Source organism: Gymnogyps californianus, chromosome 1, assembly GCF_018139145.2.
Source record: "Gymnogyps californianus isolate 813 chromosome 1, ASM1813914v2, whole genome shotgun sequence".
NCBI classification, from domain to species: domain Eukaryota; kingdom Metazoa; phylum Chordata; class Aves; order Accipitriformes; family Cathartidae; genus Gymnogyps; species Gymnogyps californianus.
In genome coordinates this window covers 170,148,625-170,160,704 of record NC_059471.1, presented here as the reverse complement: position 1 = coordinate 170,160,704, position 12,080 = coordinate 170,148,625, and the positions used below count along the sequence as shown (strand labels likewise).

Genomic DNA, 12,080 nt, shown 5'->3' with positions numbered 1-12,080 from the left:
CAGGCACTCCCAGCTTCGGGCTCGGGCCGCCGGCCGAGTTTACAGCCAGCCCCTCCGTGGCGGGCCCAGAGGTTTCCAGGGGGACCGCGGGGGGAGCGGGGCAGCAGTGGAGGCACGGAGCAGCCCCCCGCCCCTCCGGCCTCGGCGCTCCTCTCCCTTACTTCCTCCTCCTCCTCCTCTCTCGCCGCGGGACAAACCCCTCCTCCCGCTTTGTGGTTTGCTCAAAAAGTTGTCGCTTAAGGAAGGGGCAGAGACTCCTCGGCCCGCCCGGCCGGCGCGGGAGCCCGCCCCGCCTCCGCACCCGGACCTGCGCCCGGAACCGCCCGGCGGCTCCGCCGGCTGCCGGGAGGAGGGAGGGAGGGAGGAAGGGACGGAGGGAGCCGCCCCGCCCGGAAAGCAAACGGCGCCCGACCCCGCCGCCGGCCCCTCGCACTCACCCAGCCCCGCGGCGTCCGCGTTGAAGGCGACGCCCGTCACCGCCGCTCTGTGGCCTCGGAAAGGCCGGATCAAGACGGGGTCCTCCTGGGGGAGAGGGTGCGCACCGTCAGGCTCCGGGTGGGGGCGGCCCCCGCCCCCGCCCAGCCCCTCCCTCCCTTCAGGAGCCGTTAGCGTCCCGCACGCGCCGGAAGCACGGCGGCAAGTGCTCCCTGCACCCTGAGCGCTCCCACCGGCGGGTGCAGCGGCCGCACCGGCCGTAGCCGCTCAGCCCTCGGCACCAGGCGACACCCGCCGGCCGCGGTGCCTGCCCACTTGCAGGCCGGCAGCCGCAGCTCGCCTGCCCGCCGGAGCGCCGCCCTGGCTGCCCCCGCCCGGGGCCGGGGCCGAGCCCTTACCAGCGCGGAGGCCATGGGCGGAGCGGGGCGCCGTGGCAACGGCAGCTGCCGGAGCGGAGCGGCGCGGCGGACCGTCAAACCCCCCGCGCTCCAGGCGCGGCCGGCCGAGCCCCGAATTCATCCGCGGCGCCAACCGCGCGTCTTTCGATCCGCCCATTCGCCGGCCGCCCCGCGGGGGCGGGGCCGCAGAGCCACCTATCGGTCGTGTAGGTGCTCGACTCCCTCTTAAAGGCATAGCGCCGCAGCGCCCCTCGCGTTGCCTGGCTACCGCGCGAGCGGGCGGCGCCGCCTCAGCGGTGCCCGGGTGTTCCCCGGCCGGGCCCGGGCCCGGGCTTGGGCTCGGCGGCCGCGGAGCGGAGCGGCCTCCCCGGTCGGGCCGGACAAATTAAAGTCCCCGAGTCTTGTCTCCGAGTTTGTCCGTTGGTTGGGACAGAGCGGCCTGTGGCTGGGAGGGGCTGAGCTACCGCCGAGGGGGCGCGGTTCGGTGGGTGCTGGAGCAGGCGGGGCAGGAGGTGGGAAACTCGACCTGGGGGTTATTATTAAAAAAAACCCAAACAAAACCAAAACCCCCAAACCAACCCAAACTACAGTTTTTTCCTACCAGCCTGTGAGGGAACCCCCCAGTGCTGGGCTGGTTCTCAAGGCAGGCGGCAGCGCGGCGCTCTGAGCCGCACCGACGGTGTTTTGCCTGGGCTGCCGGAGGAGCCGCGGGCCGCGGGGAGGCCCCGGGGGCCTGAGGGCGCTGGCCCCGGCCTGGTGGCAGGCGGAGCATGCTTTCGCTTGCCTCTTCTTGGGGGCCTTTTCTTTCAGGTTAGCTGAAAGGAAACCTGAAGAAGCAAAATCTTCAAAGCTAGTGGAAGATCTGGCCCATGTTACCTCGCTTTTGTGACTTACAAGTTGATGCAGGATAGCTCTGTTTAACACCTCAGACTGATTTTGTATTAAGCCACCTTAGGTAGTTTGGCCTCTTTGTCTTTTTCCCAGTTGTTTCTTAGCCTGTTAATACTTTCTGGATTTCCAAGTCAGCGCTCGTGTTTCTATCATACAGAGTTGTTGTTAAACAGTCCCTTAATGCTCTAAAAAAGCACAACTACCTTTTTAAAAAAAAAAAAAAAACATTAAAAAGAAAACACAGAAATGTTGGTATTAGTAGTGCTATGAAAGTTTATGTAGCTTCATGGTAAGCTAGATAAGGGAACCAATCTCACTGAAAAAATACTGCTCCAATAGCTATGCTAGTAAAAAGAGGGTTGACATCAATTAGCAAAAGGGAGGGCTGTGATAGCAAAACTGTCATTTGATATGCAAGTGTTCGCGAAGAACTTACACTGCAATTACCCTTTTTTTTTTTAAATCCAGCCTGCATTTTACAGAGTTTCATCTGACGTTAAACTCTTACATCTACAGAATCAGGTCAGTAATTAGGCCAACATGTAAGATTTGTCAGTTATAGGGCAGTTCCAAATCAATTGTGTTTAACCATGAAATGCACATTTAAAATGATAATTTTAAAAGTGCTGAAAAAAGCAGGATTATCACAAAAAGTATATCAGAAGATTTCCATGAAAATCTGCTAGCCACTCGTTACATTGATGTTATGCAGGCTGATAATTTGCCTTTACAGCTTCAGAACATAAAAGAAGTTTAAAAAAAAAAGTGGTGGGACAGGACACGTTGACTTTAACTTGGACCTAACTAAAGCTACGGTTTTATGTCATTATTTGTTCTTGGTTTGGTTTGTTGGGTTTTTTTCTACACAACTCACTCACCCATCCCTTTGTGTTAGCTCCCGTGGTTTAGTTATCACAAAGTAAAATGTAGCATTAAAGAAAGTTGGTAATGATAAGACTTAAATGTCCCACATTCTACCATGTTGGAGGAACAGTGAGTTAACTAGTTAAACTCACTTGGCCTCTTCACCACTATTGAAGTCTTCCAGCCTTTTCTCAACTGTTTTGCCAACTACCCTCTTTCTCCTAGGATTTATCAGCTGTGAATGACACCTCTCAGCAGGGAGACAGCCAAGCTACATTTAGATCCTATCCCTCTGGGAAGCAGGTTTAGTACCAAACTTGGAGTGATCTTCAGTTATTCCGTGTTCTCCTTTCCTTTGCTTTTCTTCTCTCTTGAATGAGAGAAACTCCCCTCTGTGCTGCTGTAACTGTGTATTATGGAATATCAGTATTTCTGGTACCTTATGTTCTCAGGTTCAAATGTGTTCTGGAAGCTTCTTAAGATGCAGTGGACAGAAGGATATGTTATTTTATTTACAAGCTGAGCTAAATGACAGTTCCCAGTCATACTGAATCTTTTTCCTGTAGTCTTCTTCACAGCTGCTACACTTCCAGCAACTCAGTATCCTTTACTCATTTTGGAGTGCTAGCAATAAACTGGAATCTGCACCTGCCCACAAAATTCCTGAATTATAAAGTGCCAGGTGATAGGCACAAAGCAAAGGAAGGACTGTGATTACTGAGAGATAGAGGGCGGCATCCCGCTTTCCACAAATTGCTGGAAAAGCGTTTCTCAAATTGCAGGGCTTACAAAGTTAGTCTGTTCTTTACTGCTTCTCTTCACCTGAGAGTGTTTTGAAGACTCCCAAATGCTTGTAGGAAGCAAAGTATTCCCTTGCCGCAGACATATAATTAGCTATAATGACCATAGTTCTGAAGCTGGCAGGTAATAGTTTTTATGCTGATTATTTTTTCTCATTAGCATGCATAGATTTTATTTTCAGAATGATTTTAAGATTATTGTAACTCCTAATAATTTAATACAATTATGAGTTGGCATTGTCTATTTAAGGTGGACAATAACTGTTCTGTGATATACAAGTGCAATCTACTGTATTACGTTGTTGTGCACTGTGATGACAATGATAAAAGGTGCATCAGAAAATATCTTCCAAGCGTAGAATCTTCCAATCCTTCTCAGTAGGCTGTTGTTTCAGCAGCCGTGAAGTTTTTTTCTCAGGCACTGAGTTAAGGTAGTATATGTCCAAACAGAAATTGTTTGTATAGAGGAACACTTTAAGATTGTAACTCAAGGCTCATGCAGGCTGCGTGGTCACTGTAGGAAAGGACCTAGTAAAACTACGTGTAGAATTCAAGGACACATAGACAAACTTGGTGCATGTATGTTGCAATGCACACATAAATTACACTGATCACATATGATTTCATAATAATTGAGGTAATACAATGCATGTGCACAAGGGGGAAATGTCATATACTGGCCCACCTAAAATTCTGTCATATCTAAAATGAGGCCTTTTAACTTAATGTTAATCCTACTTTAAAATAAAATTGAGAACCCCAACTTTAATTACGTGGGATCATATTGGGAGCAGCTGTGTTAGCAGCAGAGCTGTCCAGACCCCCGGAGAGGCCTTTGGCCCTCGGGCTGTTGGCAGACGGGAGACACAAGCAGGCTGTGGTGCGCCATGGATGTTAGAGGGGAGCGTGAGATATGCTTTGCCAGCATGGTGTCGGTTATTCATCCACCTACATGCAGGAGAAGAATGTAGCCTCAGGGCACGAAGATTTAATTATAGGCCGTCTTGCAGTTGTAGAACCATTATACCTTATGCCCCTGGCATCCTTCCAACTTCTGATCCTGCCTTTTTTTCTCCTACATCAAAATGGTTATGAAAATAAATATTAAGACTGTAAAGTAACTTGCGGAGTACTAGGTTTTTTTTGGTTTGTTGAAATTTTCCTATCAAAATCCCATTAAAGTCTGTTTGCCAACAGCAGCAAGAAAACGGAAAAGAAAAGGATACGAAGTAGGTACATATAGATTTGAAGTGCAAGGATGATTTGGAATATATATGATGTTACTTTTAGTCTAAGAAATATATACTCTAAGAAACATCCCAGGGTCCTGAGGGTATTGGCAGGTGTAGCTGCTAAGCCATTCTCCATCATATTTGAAAAGTCATGGCAGTCAGGTGAAGTCCCCAGTGACTGGAGACAAGGCAATATCATACCCAGACTCTGGGAACTACTGAGCAGTCAGGGTCACTTCTGTGCCTGGTAAGATCACGGAGCAGATCCTTCTGGAAGTTATGTTGAAGCATATGGAAGATGAGGAGGTGATTAGAGACAGCCAGCATGGCTTTACCAAGGGCAAATCATGCCTGACTAATCCAGTGGCCTTCTGTGATGGAGTGACTGCATCAGTGGACAAGGGAAGAGTAACTGATGTCATCTACCTGAACTTCTGTAAAGCCTTTAATACGGTCCCCCACAACATTCTTGCCTCTAAATTGGAGTGGTATGGATTTGATGAATGGACTATTACATGGATAAGGAATTGGCTGGATGGCTGCATCCAAAGAGTGACAGTCAATGGATCAGTGTCCAAATGGAAACAAGTAACGAGTGGTGTCCCTCAAGGGTCTGTTTTGGGACCGATACTATTTAATATCTTCATTAATGACATAGACAGTGGGATTGAGTGCACCTTCAGCAAGTTTGTGGATGACACCAAGCTGAGTGGTGCAATTGATATGATAGAGGGAAGGGATGCCATCCAGGGGACCTTGACAGGCTTGAGGAATGGGCCCATGCAAACCTCAAGAAGTTCAACAAGGCCAAGTGCAAGGTCCTGCACCTGGCTTGGGGCAATCCCCAGTACCAATATAGGCTGGGAGATGAATGAATTGAGAGCAGCCCTGAGGAGAAGGACTTGGGAATACTGGTGGATGAAAAGCTGGACATGAGCTGGCAATGTGCGCTCACAGCCCAGAAAGCCAACCGTATCCTGGGCTGCATCAAAAGAAGCCTGGCCAGCAGGTCGAGGGAGGTGATTCTCCCCCTCTGCTCCGCTCTGGTGAGACCCAACCTGGAGTACTGCCTTCAGCTCTGGAGTCCCCAGTACAAGAAAGACATGGACCTGTTGGAGTGGGTCCAGAGAAGGGCCATGAAAATGATCAGAGGGCTGTTGTAGCTGATAGATATTTGAGATTTTTCCCTGTTCAGTGTATAGTATTTGTAGTGAAGGATAAATAAGACAACTTAAAGTGCCTGAAGGGAAATGTGTACAGGAAAACTGCATAATTTAAAACCAGCACTTTAAACCAAATAACCATCTGGATTAGAAGCTGAGAGTGACAATTACTCTACCAAAGAACTTGTTTTAAAGTCATTAGAATTTGTATAAAAGTGGGTGTGTTATCCAAAGGCATTTTTCCGTTTGTTCTTTTTAATTAGATGTTTTTGTATAAAATATACATATCTTTCTAATGACTACAGGGATTAAATTCCTTAATGTTTCTTCCTAAGTACCCAAACAGCACAATAAAAATACTGACTTAGTAATATGCAGCTGAAGCACGCACTGAGCTGCATGTAAACCTCTCTTAGTGTTACCTTCAATGTCAGATTATAACTCATACTGTCTATAATGTATGTGCATTATTTGAATCTGAGAATGTTTGCAGCCACTGATTGTTTTCTGATAATGGGACTGGTTTGAGTATGGAATTTTCTGGGATAATCCTATTATGGTGTTTGATAGCAGTGGCATCACTACCTGGCTGGATACCCACATGCAATTCCAAATTTAAAGAACATCTTTCTCTTTCTTCTTCCTTTTTTTTTTTTTTTTTTGGTAATGTTTTAATGGATGATCAATACCAGTAATGTTTGCTGTGTTGCCAGTAACATGGGTATGTTGGTAAATATATTTTTATTTCAGTGAGCTTGCATCTAGCTTTTCTAAAAATAAGTAAAGCAGTTGTTTTCTAAATAGATATGTGGTATGATGGCTCTTTGCCATTGTACACAATACCTGAGAAACTGTCATGTTGCAAAATTAAATGAGTTGGAATCAAGTTACTTTAGCAAATTGCTTGGTAATGTGTGTTTAAAATCAAGAACTACTCATGTCTTACTGGGCTCATGAGGGTTAGAACAAGTTTGGAAGAATTTAGTACAGTGTAGCAAAGGTTAGAACAAATTTATTAATGCTTCAGCAGATGCAGTATAGAATGGTGTTTATAAAATATCTTCCATTTAGTACTGCTTAACAACAGCATCATCTACTATAATGTGGATATTAACTGCAAGAGTGAGTCAATTAAAATTGATGAACAATGAACTGTTGTATGGAGATACCTAGCTTGGTGAAGTATCTGTTTAGGTATGTATCACAAGGCAACACTTCATCTAAAGAATCTGGTAAGGAGAATGAACTAGGGAATGGAATAAACAGGACCAAAAGAAACTAAAATAAGAAAGGTAACTAGAAAAATGAGCTCTTGATATCGGAGCTCGCTTAATTTTAGAAAAAAATGTAGCTTTTATTGAAGTCCAAACTCTGTGAAACCAAATTCTGGCTTAACTCACAAATTTATGAATAAAAGGTGGCAGTAAATCTATTTGCTGGATGTTAACGAGGAACTTGGTATTTGCACATAGCAGAATTCATATTAGTAGGTATTTTATAAGTTCATGTGGTTTGTTTTCAACCAGACTCCATTAAAACTGTATGGGTGAGGTTTTCAACCATTAAACTGAAGATACAGACAATATAAGGCATGATAAAACCTTAATATATCATGCTTGACTCAGCTTTTCAAAAGGAAAACTACTATATGCATTAGCTTTAAACAGAAAATGTAGAGAAGCACCTGTTTTAACCACTTCCAATTACAATTGATCAGTATATTTCAGGAACTCAAAAAGCTGTTAGAAACACTCAGCAAAATACACAAATTTTCCTTCATACATAGATAGACAAACATGGTATGAGACAGAAACATGAACTGAAGGCTGTGTAATAATCCAGAGTATATCAGTGAGGTTGGGTAGTTGATGATACACCAGTGAAGACCAAAGACAAGAATGTGTTTTTTTTCTGTACTTGAAGGAACAAAGCAGAAAGGGATGCATAGGTGTTACTATGAGGCTTTGGGGAACTAGTGGGATTGAATGAAAAATTACAATATGTGCATGTTATAGCAAAAATAATCAGATACATTAAGGATCAGATACATGGTGCTTTTTATTCAGAGATTGTGAAGTATTTTTCTAGTTCTATTAGTTGTTCTACAGGTAGGAAGTTGCTTGCTTTCACATTTCTGTAGAAGCATACAAAATGATGAAGGCTATTGGAAGACTGCTGTTGAAAATGTGCACTCCAAAGAAACTAATTTTATAGAGGATTATAGCAAAATCAGAAACAGCATTAACATCTGACTCCCAATTCTGATTTCAGGGCTCCAAGAAATTACTAGTATGCCTCCAGGGAATACTTACCTGCCAAAATTATGTAGAAATAAAATTCAGAGTTGTAAGAATTGTTTTTTAAGTAAGGCCACTTGCTAAAATTACCTGTAAATGAGGATAACACAGTCCCACTTGGCTAATGACATTTTCTGTTCAATAATCCTGATATTATTCCAGATTCAACCAATGTTTTGTGTCATGCCTTGTTCAGATCCCATTTCTTACTGTACTTTATGTTATGTTAAGACAGTAGTAGTCACTTCTGTCATCTTAGCTGGTTAAATTCACACCAGTAGTATAGTATTTGAGTACGCCTGTAGCTTTTGTTTTCCACTAGCTATTTGTTGGGGATTCTTTTGGTGGTATCAGAGTCATATGGAAGAACAAGGGAATGGCTGTTTCTGTGTTTCTTGCATTGCCTTGGATATGGTGGTTTATAGCAAGAGGTATATAGGCAGTACCTGGATTCCCAGTGTGGTTTAGGCCTGAGTCACAACTCAAGGGGTTTTTTAAATCTCTCTTGCTTATGCTGATAAATTCTAAATTTGGTTTAACTGTCTCCTAGCTCAGGCTGAAGCTTAATGGGCAGTCCAGTACCAGCAAGGTGTGTCAAGGTTTGTGCACTGACAGTATGTCTAAATATGCTAGTTTAAGACTAGCTCATTTCAGGTGCTTTTAAAATCAAGTTACTCCGTTAATTTTGAATTTTCTTGCATCCCTGTACCATTTTTATACGTAGTTGTTGTACCAAAACAGACATAAATAAACCTAGTGGTTAGCTGCTGCCAAAAGGGGCATCATCACTCCTTCTTTTCTTGTTGGCATTAGTGGTCATCTGACCTAGAAGTGAAGTGGTTTAGAAAGCTAAACCAACATGAATAGTACTGTGGTGGTTGCTTATTTATTGTTGGTTTAGTGTTCTGCCAGTTTAGTGCATTGAATTTGTTCTTCTCAGGATCAGATCAATGGTAACTGGCACACATTAAGTGGTTGGAGCTTGCTGCTGAGCGCGGGACTGCTCCTTTTGGCAATATTTAGCCAACACATTGTCTTAGAGAAGCAGCTACACCCTTAGACAATTAATTTTCCTAGTTTCATCAGCATACAGCTGCTACCTCGTGCTCAACCAGTAAGAACAACAATCATGATTCCTATGCTAATTTATTTTTTCTGCTACTGATGGGAGGGGAAATGGAAATTACCTTACTTTCTGTCTTTCATAAGCTTGCTTGTCTGCACTTACACAAGGAGGACTAGCAGAAAACACACATAAACATATCAAATATGAGCGAACAGTGAAGGTACAATGGAAAAACTAAAGCAAGTGCTTGAAACCAATGACCAGAACTGCCAGGTACAAAGTATGAGAAATGATAACAGAATGATAAATGATTACAGAAACAAATGAGGAAAAACAATATGCCGCTATTATTGGAAAACAAGGAACCTAATGGTGGCTGAACACCTGCAGCTACAGGTAGAGGAAAGGAGTAAGCAGGTGTAAAAAAAATCACAAGGGGAGGTCAGTGGGCAACTTGATCTTCTGGGTCCTCCACTATGACTTCCAGTTTAACAAGCCTGTTTATAGTGGCAAAGGAGGGGGAACATGGTATCCAGAGAGATGGAGAAGGAAGCAGAAGAGCGCACTCAGTGGAGCAGGGATGGTCTTCAACTGCACAGCCTGGTGCACATACCATGTTTTATCTGTGGCGTTAGTTTCTTCTGCTAAATGCTTGCTGAAGGCCAGGGTCTGACCCATCAGACACTTTAGGTGCTTAGCACAGGGCTGTGCTATATGCATTTGTTTAGCAATGTCATAATGCTAGTCTCCCAGCTCCACACCACCCATGCATCCTCTGAAAAGGATCCTTGACTCCGTGTCTCATGACTGGTCCAGAGATGACTTGGGCACTGAATTAGAAATGTCATTGCTCTCTCCTCTGCTGCCCCTTTGTGGCATGTATCTAAGGAATGAACCACCAGTTTATTTTACCAGGGCTGAACTAGATTTTTGTTAGTACACTTAAAAGAACTAGGAGAACTTGGTTCCACTCTTCCCTTAGGTTAGTTACCAGAGGGACAGGAGTAAGGCAAGGTGTTTCTGACCAGCAGTGGCAGCTGCTTCAGATTCAGGATTGTTACAGAGAAGCCTGGGGCACATGAGAGAGAGAAAACCTTACAGATTACATTTTTGTCACTTCACAGGTAACTCAAAATGCTGATTGATCTGCGTTGGTCATTGCCATAGCAGAGCAGGGTAGGGACTTCTTCGTCTGGAGAAGGAAAGCCTGCATCTGTACTTTTTTTTTTTTTTTCTTCTTCCTGTTGCAGCTCTGGCTGCTTGGGCAGGAAGAGCTTTCCAGCATGACAGTTGGCAAACCCACCACATGACAGAGTACCACAGATCCTTCCTGCTGCTATCATTTAGATTTTCTCTTGAATATTACTTGTGTGGCTGATGCATACAGAAGGATGAAGGGGGTAATCAGTAGTTTCAGACTCTCAGAAGTTTTACGATTAAATACACTGCCCTGTTTGCGTGCCTGCATCGAGTATAAAAGCTGCCACTGTAAATGAGACAGCTAGACACTGGTCTGATTCAAAGAGTAAGTGGTGTAGTTACATCTTGTCAAATGCTGCTTAAGAAATGATAAAAATCTAACCAATGGGCCCCATTCCACTGATGAGGCATGCAAGTATAGTGGGTCAGTTTGGGCGTAGAAAGTCCAAACTGCAAATATCTTCCCCACTCCACACGTTCTTTTTTTAAACTCCCTTTCCTCTCCCTGCAGGAAAGCTGTATACATGCCTAGCTGGATGTGTGTCAGCTTGCTTTAAGACTTCTTGCAGGGGCTCTAATATTATGAATTTTTATGCTGATCTCAGCATAATGACTGGTTTTGTTTCAGAGAGGGGCAACTTCTGAATGGCTGAACAACCCATGTACTGTACAGTGCAGAGGAGCAGAATGTGGCATCTGCTTAATACTACAAAATGGAGCAGGGAAGAATGCCCTTAATTTTCTTGTTAAAACAAGTTTGTGAGAACACTGCTCAGACTCCCTGTAGCATTCTGTTGTATCACAAAACATTACTTGTTTTTATCATTTTGCATACTTCTAATCACAAGGCTGCTGCATATGGACACACTACACCCAGAACCTCCATCACAATCCAGTTGGGATTCCGCAGAGCGTTTTACAGTGGCAGTTAGCATACAGGTACTATGAAGACTGTGGCCTCATAGCAGACAAGGTATGCAGCGCATCAGTATCACTGTAATCCCTGAGCACTACAGAAAAGAAAACAGAAGTCAAAGCGCCTTCCCTTTCAAAGTTAGAAGGGATATCTGGGCGCTGCAGCTTTTGCGGATGCAGTAGCAGGAATCGCACAGGAAGCGTGCTCTGATGGCTTCTGCCTGTTCAAAACTAACCCAGGCAGTTTTCCTTCAGTATGCTGTCAGGCTGCAACCCAACAAGTATTTTCACACCACACAATCTCTCTGATGGAGGCAAAATATTAAATTCATGCTAAAATGATCACAAGGCAGCCTGTTAGAGATGATAGCACCTAACTTACTCTGTGCACTGCTTGCATTTTTTTCCACTAATTGTTACTTAGAAATTGTTTGCTGGCTACTTTCACTCTAGTTTAAGAGAATTCATCCTTAACTAGACTTTTGTTTTGAAGAACAGAGCCTCCTGTTAAACAGCTTGTTCTTGTACCCACAGAACAGACAGGGTGTGCTTTGAATTTCCCAGTTGTCAGAAAAGGGTCTTATGTGCTTGCTACCAGAGCTGCCTTCAAGATCACTCCTGCTGCAAGGAAGTTTTCCTGCCATAGTACTGATTATGATCAGGAAACTTATGTCTTCACCAAAAGCATATGAACACTTGCAGATAGGCACATTTTACTGTGACACACCACTTAATTATGTTAGCCACATTTAATTTTGGTATTTTAAATAAAAAGCACTAGATTCTTACATCAGTTTACTTGGAACATTTGGTATTCTA

At 44.3% G+C, this 12,080-nt stretch overlaps 1 protein-coding gene across 2 annotated transcripts in view; it reads right to left on the bottom strand.

Moving 5' to 3' along the window:
• POC1B (POC1 centriolar protein B) overlaps positions 1–881 on the bottom strand; it is a 58,709-nt gene extending 57,828 nt beyond the window's left edge. For both annotated transcript variants that reach the window (XM_050895038.1, XM_050895044.1), the window contains exons 1-2: positions 834–881; positions 438–522 (exon numbers count right to left, since the gene is read on the bottom strand). In XM_050895038.1, coding sequence (XP_050750995.1) covers positions 438–522; positions 834–848 — 100 coding nt within the window. In that variant the 5' untranslated portion in view covers positions 849–881. The remainder of the gene's footprint in view (positions 1–437; positions 523–833) is intronic.
• Positions 882–12,080: the final 11,199 nt, after the last annotated feature.